General features: G+C 56.8%; 1 protein-coding gene across 3 annotated transcripts; it reads right to left on the reverse strand.

The window, feature by feature from the left end:
- Positions 1 to 1,921: 1,921 nt before the first annotated feature.
- BDKRB1 (bradykinin receptor B1) lies at positions 1,922 to 9,202 on the reverse strand. Of its 3 annotated transcripts, none has more exons than XM_079128038.1 (2): positions 8,781 to 9,202; positions 1,922 to 3,623 (listed from the first exon to the last, which is right to left on the reverse strand). In XM_079128038.1, exon 2 carries the CDS (start codon positions 3,611 to 3,613, stop codon positions 2,555 to 2,557), a length of 1,059 nt encoding a protein of 352 aa, XP_078984164.1. In that variant the 5' UTR covers positions 3,614 to 3,623; positions 8,781 to 9,202; the 3' UTR covers positions 1,922 to 2,554. The 3 variants fall into 3 exon arrangements, with proteins under 3 accessions (XP_078984164.1, XP_078984163.1, XP_078984165.1); XM_079128037.1 differs by lacking the exon at positions 8,781 to 9,202 and adding an exon at positions 4,458 to 4,742; XM_079128039.1 differs by lacking the exon at positions 8,781 to 9,202 and adding an exon at positions 3,825 to 4,742.
- Positions 9,203 to 10,541: the final 1,339 nt, after the last annotated feature.

Here is a 10,541-nt window from a genome sequence, read left to right on the forward strand (position 1 = left end):
CTCTGTCCCTGGACTGTAATTGAAGGAGCTCAGATCCCGGCCGCCTGCAGCACCAGGCATGTGCCATGCTGGAGGGAGGGGCCCAGCCCACAGCGTCCTGGAGCTCCAGAGGGCCAGCTGCAAGGGGCGGGCAGCTGTTCAGGGCTGTGCTGGCAGCGCCTACCACCGTGGACCGACCCCTGACGGTCTGCCAAGGACACCAACCGCCCGGTGCGGCTCCATCTTCCACAGGTTCAGGAGGAGCTGGAGAGCCCGTTCCCGTGTAGAGCTTCGTTTTGGACAACGACTCAAAAGCATAGTTTTGACACCACACGGTCCTAGGCCCTCAGGGTGCCCACTGCATCCTGCTTGAATCCAGGTTGCTGGACCTCGCCTGCTCTCCAGGCGGCTCTGGGCTGGAGCACCGATGGCAGGGACATTGCCCCTGGGGTCCCAGCGGCCAGCCTCTCAGGACCCTCGTGGCCCCAGGACACTGCTTTCCACTTCCCGCTCGAACTCGAGTCTGTGCTCCTGAGGACCTGCCCTTTCTGTCCAGGCGGGGAGGCTGCCCTCCCGTGTCTCCGGGGTCTGGACCGGGCCTTCATCCCCGCTCCAGGGAGCCGACTTTGCGCTGGGCGCACTCTCTCCCCCAGGGCCTTGCAGGGCCTCTGCCGCGCGCGGGGTGCGGAGGCCAGCCGCCCTGGTCGCACTCCACCTGCCTCCACTCTGGACTCCTTCCCTGCTCAGCTCCAGCTGCCCAGCCCACGGCCACGCCTGTCTCACCGTTTCCCAGGACGGCTCTCCCCAGGAACAGCACCCCAACCTCCCTCTTCGTGGCTGTGACCTGCCCTGTTCCTGCCCTGTCACCAGGTGCGGGCGCCATGCCTGTCCTCGACCTGGACACTGGCTGGGTTTGGATCTGAAATGGCCCCCCAAGGCCCACGTGGAAGGCCTGGTCCCCAGTCCTTGGCACTGTTGGGAGGCGGGGCCTGCTGGCAGGTAGGTTGCTGGGATGGTGCTGAAGAGGAGGTGTTGGGCACTGGCTGCCCTGAGGGGAACAGGCGTCCTCTGCCATGCATTCCCACCTCGATGTGCTGGGCTGTCACAGACCCAAAGCAACAGGGCCAGGTGACCATGGACTGAGGCTGCAAGACTGTGAGATCATGAGCCAGAATAAACCTTTTCTGTCATCAAGCTGATTCTCTCAGGTGTTTTGCCATAGTGACGGAAAGCTAGCCAGTGCACCTCCTGTACCTCCCCTATTTCAGTCCTTCACCAGTCTGACCAGTATCTCCCACCTCGTGGGCTGTGGCTGGCCTTCCGGGGTTTGCTGAGCACCTAGTGTGAATTCATGCTTTCTAGCTCCGGCAGGGCCTCAGAGCCCCAGAATCCCTTCCTGCTTCCTCAGTGAGCTGCCTCCGCCTGTTGACCAGCACCAACACCGAGCCCTCCTCCGCAGCCCACACCCTGGTCCCTGGCCTTCCTCCAGTCCCTCCCTCCTAACCTGGACCCCACCTGCCTCTGTTCTGCTGGTCCCTTTGTCGGGAATGTGCCTTTTCCCTGTTTTGCTTGGCCTGCTGCCCGTTGCTTGGGATTCGGGTCATGGTCTCTCCCTGCAGGAAGCCCGCTCTGACCGCCTCCCAGCCACCCAACCAGGCCCTTCTCTGTGCTCTCACGCCCCTTCCCTCCCTGCGGGGACCGGGTGGTCCTCCTGCTCCCTGGCATGCCCCGGTTATTATCCTGCGGCCATGACTGCGGCAGAGACACTGGCAGGCTGTGCGTGGGGTCCCTGGCAGCAAGAAGAACACGGTGCGCCAGGCGCCAGCACTGTCCACCAGTGTGCTGCTGCCACCAGCCTGTCCTCCCTCCCGTCCCCAGACCCCACCCTCTGTGAAACAGCTCACAGTCCCCCTCCCCTGGCCCGAGGCGGAAGCGCTGACGGATCTGAAGCATGCTGTGGTTTCTCATTATCTTTTTCATAATTATTCAGATCTGGGTAAATTCCTAGTGCGTAGGAGCCTTGGCTGAACCTCCTTTGTATTCCCAGCAGCTCAGAACATTCTGGACAAGTGGAGATGTAATAAGAAATCCTGCTTGGAAACTTGTATTAGTTTCCCGTTGCTGCTGTAACAAATTAGCCCAAACTTGGTGGCTTACATCACCTCGACTTTATTCTGTGACGGTTCTGAAGGACAAGTGTGGGCCGGGCCTCTTTCTTCTGGATGCTCCCGGGAATCTGCCTTTTTGGCTTTCCCAGCCTCTAAGGGCACCTGTGATCTTGGCTCACGGCCTCTGCCTTCGTGGCTCTGACCTCTGTCCCCACACCTCCTCTGACTCTGACCCCCTGTCTTTCTCATGAGGCCCCTTGAGATTGTGTTGGGCCACCAGGATAGTCCGGGACCATCTCCCCCGAGGAGATCCTGGTCTTCATCGCATCTCCAGTCTCTGTTACCCCATAAAGTAACACCCCAGGGTCTAGGAACGGCGTTTGGGGCTCATCGTTGGACCTACCACAACAGTCTTCATGACGCTGGAAATAATCCATACGGAAGCCGCGTTTCTGTTCTCTGCCGTCTTAACTCCGCCAGAAGCCTTGAAGAACTTCTTTCCCACGGGATGAGGACCGTGCGACGAGGCTCCGCGGGGTGCATCGCTGGTAGAGCTCCCAGACCTTGGTCCTGAAGAGCTGCCCCCGCAAGACGTAGATGGTGGGATTCAGGCAGCTGTTGACGAAGGCCAGGAGGTTGGCCAGCTGCAGGCCCAGGTCGATGAACTCCTCCCAGAAGCAGCCCTGGATGGCCCCGACCTGGAACAGGAATTCCAGGAAGGCAAAGAAGTGGAAGGGAGCCCAGCAGACCAGGAAGGCAGCCACGAGCGTCAGGATCAGCGCCGTGGTCTTGCCGTCTTTGGGGCCCCCACACTGGCTCCTGCTGACTGCCTGGCGCCCCCACAGGGAGACCAGGATGTGGAAGTTGAAGAAGAGGATGGCGGCCAGCGGGAGGAGGAAGCCCAGCACGTTCAACTCCACCATCCTGGCGAAGTGCCAGGCCTCGTGGGGGAACAGCAGGAAGCAGGCGGAGACGTTCAGCTGGGGGATGGCTTTGACGGTCCGCAGCAGGAAGGTGGGCGTGCTCAGGAGGCCCCCCAGCGCCCAGATGAGCACACAGGTGCCGTGGGCCTGCCAGCGCCGCCGCCGCCTCCAGCTGGCCATGGGCTGCGCCAGCGCCCGGTAGCGGTCCCGGCTGATGGCCACCACCAGGAAGATGCTGATGAACAGGTGGGCCTTGATGACCCCGTTGACCACGCGGCAGAGCAGGGCTCCGAAGGGCCAGTGGAACTCGTTCTGGATGTTCTCCGCCCAGAAGGGCAGGCCCAAGACGAACGCCAGGTCAGAGGCCGCCAGGTTGGCAAGGTAGATTTCCGCTACGGTCAGTCGCTGCCGGGGCAGCAGGAGGACGGACAGGACTAGAAGGTTCCCCAGGAGGCCCAGGGAGAAGATGGTGATGATGCAGGTGGGCAGCACCCTGTGCAGCAGGTCCCAGGCCTCGGGGGCCCTGTCACAGGAGGTGGTGTTGGGGGAGGCCGGCAGGCTTTGGTTGGGGAACTGGAGCCCCAGGAGGGCCTGGGGTGCCATCCACAGTGACCTGCAATGAGAAGAGCATGGACTACACAGGAGGTGGCAAACCACAGCCCCGACCAGGCCAGCCCGCCGCCTGCTGTGGACAATAACATTTTATGGGCACGTGGCCGCACCTGTCACTTGCATATCACCTGTGGCTAAGTGCACCATACAACAGCCAGCTGACTGCCACAGACCCTCTGGCCTCCGAGCTGATAGTACTCACCACCTGCTGCTCTAGAGGAAGAGGTTGCTGATGTCTGGTGGAGAGGAAGGACCAGGACTTTGACACCAGACTTCAAATGCTGGCACAACCATTTGTGGCCTACTTAGACCCATTGACTTTTCCTCTCCTTCTAAAAAAATCAGAGCAAATCCCATCCCCCTTGTGGACCATGACAAGGGCTGGTGGTTCTATCTATGGAGTGCCTTGGCGTGGTGCTCGGGGGAACGGAAATGCTCAAAGAAAGGGTGGCCGCCCCTAGACTTACTAGACACCATTTTATGGTTGTTGCTAAAGAGTTTAACAGATACTTAGTGAGCACCTGCTTGGTGCCAGCACTCTGCAAGGTGCTGGAGATTCACAGGACAGAGCAGCCTGGCTCCGTGGGGCTCGCCACCTGGAGGGGATGCAGAGGGCATGCAGGGTCATGACCTAAGATGGGACACAGGGCTGGGAAGAGGCACAGCCAGGGGAACTGCCAGGGGCTGGGCTGGTAGGGTGGACGGCTGGGGGCAACAGTGAAGGGTTCCAGAGGAAGAGGCTCCTGCATTTGAGAATCTCGGGCCACCGGAGAGTAAGAACAGCTGCCCCTCATCCGGTGGCCTCTGGGTTCCAGCACGGCTCTGAGTTTTGTACCTTGAAGTGTTTCCTCCTTCCATCTCCCAGCAGCCCTGTGGGGCAGGGGCTGCTGTTGTCGCTCTGTGACCAGTAAGGAGCTCTAGAGCCGAGCCCCCGGCAGGTGCCTGAGGCCACACAGCTGGTGGGAGTGGAGCTGGAGCGGAGAGCCAGCGCCTGGTCTGCCTGCCGCCCTTCTTGCTCCCGGGTGGGGCTGGCTGGTGGGCCCAGGGAGGCGAGCCAGCCTGTCCCAGGGCACCTGGTGGGTGAGCGGCAGGATCAGGCTGAGGGCCTTGGTGTGCACTGGGCCCTGAGGACTGCCTCTCTTCTGCGAGAGGGACGAGAAGGACGTGTGGAAGAAACACCAGCTCCTGCCTCAGGGCGCACACAGGGCCTGGCCTGTGCTGCTGGTGGGTGGGTACTTGCCCGTGTGGCAGCCACAGCCAACTCAGGGGACCCCGAGTCCCACACCTGGAGTGGGCAGCTGCCTACCTGTGGGGTTGCTGTGACTTTCAGAGCATCACCAAAGAGTTAAATAAGCATAATAATGTGCAGCGGAATTGTGCCTAGAATAGAGACGGGGCACTTTCCTTATATCCCGGAGGATGTGATGACCACAAATCTTCCACCTGTGACATTCCGTCAAGTCGCTCCCACACTCCGTCATTCACACTGGGGTAAACCCACTGGGTCCTCCACCACTCATCACTGAACAAGTACTTACTGAGCAGCTACTACTGGCCGGGCACTGTTGAAGGCATTGGAGACACAGGTGAGTGAGCCAGGCCAGCCCCTGCTCCCAGAGGGCCTGTGCCCCGCGGGAACAGAACTTGGACAAATGAGGAGCACAAGTAGCCAATGGGCAGTGGATGGCCCCAGAAGCCGGTGCGGGGGATGGTAAAACGCTGAACTGCACCAGCACCATGTCTGGCTGGGCTCAGGGGTGAGACAGGAGGAGCTGGGTGTTGCGGGTGACGCCCAGGTGTTTGACCAGAGCAAGCAGCGGGCAGTGTGAAGCTGTCACCAATGGAGATGGCCACGGCAACGGGGGACTTTTCAGGGGACGCTCCAGAGCTTGCTTTTGCACTTGAGGGGGTTGAGGTGTCCGTTGGGCGTCAAGCAGGGACGGGCAGCGAGCCGTTCGGTATTCAAAACTGGCTTTCGGGGACAAAGTCTGGGATAACGAGAGCGAACGGGGCGTTGTCATCGCGTGGATGGCTTCGAAGCCAAGGAGGGGATGAACCTCAGAGCGAGAGCCGGGAGAGGGAACTGGCGGATGAGTGGGAGGCGTGGCGGAGGAGGGCTGGTGGCTGCAAAGGTCCCCAGCACCTAGGACCAGCAGCTCTGAGCCAGAGTGGGTGGGGGACTCCGGGCTGTCACGCGGGCTGGCCACTTACACAGGGCGGAAGTCCACCGCTGCAGATTTTGCTCTTTGTCCGTACTCTTCTGATCACGACGGCCCCGAACCAAATGTTGAACAGAAATCTAAGTGTGGACCTTCTGCGTCTCAAGGAAGTTGGGGTCGGCGTCCAACTCCTGCAAGATGTTTGTGGCAGGTCCCTCCCCAGGGATGAGGAGGGGTGGGGTCAGCAGAATCATAGCCCCAAGGTGTCTGGGTCCTGGTCCCGCCCCTGGGATCCATGAATATTGTCTTTCATGGCAAAAGGGGCTTTGCAGATGTCATTAGATTACAGTCCCCCAGTGCGGAGATGTCCTGGGTGATCCAGATGGGCTCCAGGTCATCATGCAGGTGCTCCTAAGAGGGAGGCAGGAGGGTCAGGGAGAAATGAGACCACGCCGTGCTGCAAGCAAAGGAGGTGCCACTTCCCCACCTCCAGGAGCGGGGAAGGTGGGAACAGTCTCCTCTGGAGGCCCAGGGGGAACCCGGGCCTGGCTGCATCTCGGCCTTAGCCCTGACCTCCAGAACTGTAGGAATCAATCTGTGTTGCTTCCAGCCTCAGACTTGGTGGTAATTTGTGAGAGCGGCCACAGGACACTGACGTCCGCCCGGGGTGTCCACCCCCATTGCCCATGCAGAGCCTTCGGCTGGGTCTGAGGGGCCAGCAGGCACTGCCCTCCGTTCCACAGGGCCTGGCCGTGACTGTGGCCACTGCAGCCACAGCACAAGTCTGGGGTCCTCTTCACCACCTGCGTTTGAAGTTGGCCAGAGAGGAGAAATTTTCCCTCGTCAGTTCTTGGCTTTAGCTTGGAGGTTTTGCCCGGCACAGAGTAAGTGCTCAGAAAACCATAGCTATCGATCCCAGTAATTTGCTTTTCTTTGAAAAACTGGGCATATCTCCCAAAGATGAGAATTCTGTAATTTCTGAGTGATATTTTCTGACTTCTGCACTTTTCAAGTCTGGCTTGTGCTCTTGGGAAAGATGTGATTTTCTTCACCAAGTTAGCCCTCTTCCAATTCGATTTCAACAGTCAGGTGACAGCGAGGACACGGGGAATATAGACGGCATGGATAAGAACGTCAGCGTGTCACAGAGCAAGGTGGGGTCCAAGCCACACACAGCCACAGCAGCGATTGTCCTTAGGAAATCTCATAAGCCAGCTGGGGAGGATTGATTTTCATAAATCAGAATCTGTAGATTGTGAGGTCAGAGTCCCTGCAAGGGAATGGCTGGACTTAGCGCTGACGAGTTTCATTTTTTTTTTTCTTTTTATTTCCTACAGTTCTTTATTTGTTCTTTTTAGATATCCATGGCAGTGGAGTGTGTTTTGACACATCATACACACATGGAGCATAACTTATTCTAATTAGGATCCCATTCTTGAGGTTGTACATGATGTGGAGTTACACTGCTCGTGTATCATATATGAACATAGGAAAGTGATGTCTGATTCACTCCACTGTCTTTCCTGTTCCCATCCTGCTTCCCTTCCCTGCATTTCCCTTTGTCTAATCCAATGAACTTCCATTCTTCCCTCCCCACGCCCCTTATTGTGAGTTACCATCCACATATTGGACAGAACATTTGACCTTTGGTTTTTTAGGATTGGTTTATTTCACTTAGCATGATAGTCTCCAGTTCCATCCATTTACAGGCAAATGCCATAAATTCCTTCTTCTTTATGGCTTAGTAATATTCTGTTGTGCATATATACCATGTTTTCTTAATCCATTCAACTGTTGCAGGACACCTAACCTGGTTCCACAGTTCAGCTATTGTGAATTGAGCTGCTATAAACATTGATGTGGCTGCATTTCTGTAGTACGCTGATTTTAAGTCCTTTAGGTATATAGTAAGGAGTGGGATAGCTGGGTCAAATGGTGGTTCCATTCCAGGTATTGTGAGGAATCTCCACACTGCATTCCAGAGTGGTTGCACCAATTTGCAGGCCCACCAACAATGTCCTACATCTTTGCCAACATTTATTGTTACCTGTATTCTTGATAATTGTCATTCTGACTAGAGTGAAATGGAATCTCATAAACAAATTCAGCAAAGTCGCAGGTTGTAAAATCAATGCCCATAAATCAATTGTGTTCTTATACACCAATGATGAATCGGTTGAAAGAGAAATTAGGAAAACTACCCCATTCACAATAGCCTCAAAAAAAAAAAAAAAACAAAAAAAAAAACCCTGGGACAAAAGAGGTGAAAGAAGGGCTGACCATATAGCTCAGTTGGTAGAGTGCTTGCCTTACATGCACAAGCCCTGAGTTCAGTCCCCAACATCACGTAAAAAAAAAAAGAGAGAGAGAGAGAGATGAAAGACACGCACAATGGAAACTACAGAACACTAAAGAAAGAAACTGAAGAAGACCTTAGAAGATGGAAAGATCTCCCTTGTTCTTCGATAGGCAGAATTAACATCGTCAAAATGGCCTTACTACCAAATGTGTACACAGATACAGATACAGTGCAATTCCAATTAAAATCCCAGTGACATTCTTCATAGAAACAGAAAAAGAGGTCATGAAGTTCATTTGGAAAAACAAGAGATCCAGGATAGTCAAAGCTATCCTCAGTGAGAAAAGTAACACAGCAGGCGTCACAATACCAGCCCCACACACTACAGAGCCACCGCAACAAAACAGCAGAGATGAGTCTCACTGACTGTGATTTAAAGAGTGCCTGGAACCTTCCTTGCTGTTTCAAACACTCCTCCTCGGCCTCCCAATCCTGGAAAAGGGATTAAAACCCAAACAAGGCATGGAATCCATTTGGAATTATTTTTGTTAAAAAAATGTACACTTAAGAAAACATATTCTGCCAATATGCGGGTGTGAAGGAAGCTTTCTGTTAGATTTTTTTTAAAGAGATGTAATCTCTTCTTTTTTACATTCATAAGAGAAAAAAAAATCAATAAAACAGGTGGTCACTTGCTCACCTGGATGGAAACTGAAAGAGCTCACAGCGGGCTGGGTCTTCTGCCGGCGAAGCCAGCCTTCAGTTCCGGGACCGCCGGGGACGGGTGGCAGCCTTAAATGAAACCACGTCTGCTCTGTGATGTCACTGTGGGCGGCCTTCCAGGCGGAGGAGGCAGTCTGGGGTCTGGAGGGGAGCGCTCGCTGACCTTTCACTTGGCACTTTGGGATGGTAGGAGATGACTCAGCCCTCTCCCCGCTCCTTGGGAAACATCCTGGGAGGCCGGCCCTCCCACCCAGAGCGCACGCCGCCCAACAGGCCCTGCCAACGGGTGTGGGCACCTCCAGAGCCTCCGCCTCGTGGAGGGATGATTCGCCCCAGTCGCTGTCAGCTCCCGAACGCCTGGGGCTCTGCTGCGACTCTTTCTGGAGTCGACTTGAGCTCCCCTTTGGAATTTGGGTCACCGGGGGTGCATGACCAAGAATCCTCGCGTGGACCGGTTACCCAAGCCGTGAGCCGGGAAGGCCTGACTCATGCAGCATCAGAGCCAGGAAGGCCCCGGGCACGCCCCTGGTTCTCCCTGGCAATCTGAAATCTGGGTTTGATGTGTCTGCATCCATCAAGTTACCCTCGGCGGGACCCCGCATTTCAGAAAGTAGGAAATCCCAGCTCTCCTTGGGGGGTGGGCAATGGGGCCTTCAGCGGGAGGCCACTGACCAGGAGCCAAGCCGGGTCAGCTCCCGGCTTCTTGCAGGGCCTCGCCTGCCAACCCAGAGCTCCTGGAAGGCCAGCCCCGCATGTCTGCAACGTGACATGCTTCCTTTGTCTTTGAAATCTGGCTTTTGCTTGGCTTTTCTGTTCTCTGTCACTGTGTCTTGGTGGGGACCAGCAGCACCCTCAAATGGGGTGCGAGGGGCATTCTGAGATCTGCTTGGTAGGTGTGCGGGGAGCTGGCGTCGGCCGTTGGGGACGTTCCTTATTATCCAGACACCTCTCCAGGGGAATGATGGGCAGAGGCCTCACACTGTCCTGGGGGAGATTTTAGCCAGAGAAGAGAGCCAAGTCCCAGTCTTTCCTTCTGGGGTAGTGCGGCGGGGGTCTGGCCAGCTAGCCCCTGGCAGTGGCTCCCTCCGACAGGAGATTCGACTGGCTGGGTCTGAGAGGTGCCTGTTCCCAGCTGTCCCCTGCCAAGCATCTATTTACTCTCCCACGGCCAGGGTCGGGTTCTGCCAAGAGAGCCTGGCGGGTCTGATCTCAGCTTTGTTCACCCGGAAGGCAGAGGGTGGAGAGGGTGGCCCCTGTGCATGCGGTCACTGTTGGGGGCCCAGGAAGCTGGACTTCCAGGGGCAAGTTTGTGGCTGCCTTGAGCGTGTCTCCGGAGCTCTCTGAAGATGCGTGCCCAGCTGTCACTGGCCGGGGATGGAAAACGGGAGGCAGACCTTGGTCCAAGGGAGCAGAGGGTCCCCCTCTGCCTGTGGGCTGTGGCGCGTGGGCCACGGGCATGTGAGGGCACCTCAAGCTCTGCAGGACACAGGCCTGAAGCAGGAGGGGCTGGGAGTGAGCCCGCAGCGGGGCCTTCCAGGGGGTCTTTCCTGAATGTGGGGCCGTCTGTACTCCTGCCCCCGGAACCCCACTGACCCTCACACTCTGGCCTGACTGACTTGCTAAGAGCCCCCTGGGTTCTCGGGTGCTGAGGTGGCCAGCAGGGGACTCAGGGCTGCCACCTGGAAATAAAGGACACCCTGAGCAGCCAGTGGCACAGGCCAGTCTGCCCTGTGTTGTC

This window comes from Sciurus vulgaris (genome assembly GCF_902686455.1).
Source record: "Sciurus vulgaris genome assembly, chromosome: 2".
Classification (NCBI taxonomy): Eukaryota; Metazoa; Chordata; class Mammalia; order Rodentia; family Sciuridae; genus Sciurus; species Sciurus vulgaris.

Bases quoted from the DNA above. Each gene is read 5' to 3' on its own strand.
- BDKRB1 (XM_079128037.1), bottom strand. From the start codon at position 4,480: ATGGAAGGAGGAAACACTTCAAG. The intron at 3,624-4,457 runs GTACAAAACTCA...TTCTCATTGCAG, and splicing joins GAAGGAGGAAACACTTCAAG to GTCACTGTGGATGGCACCCC.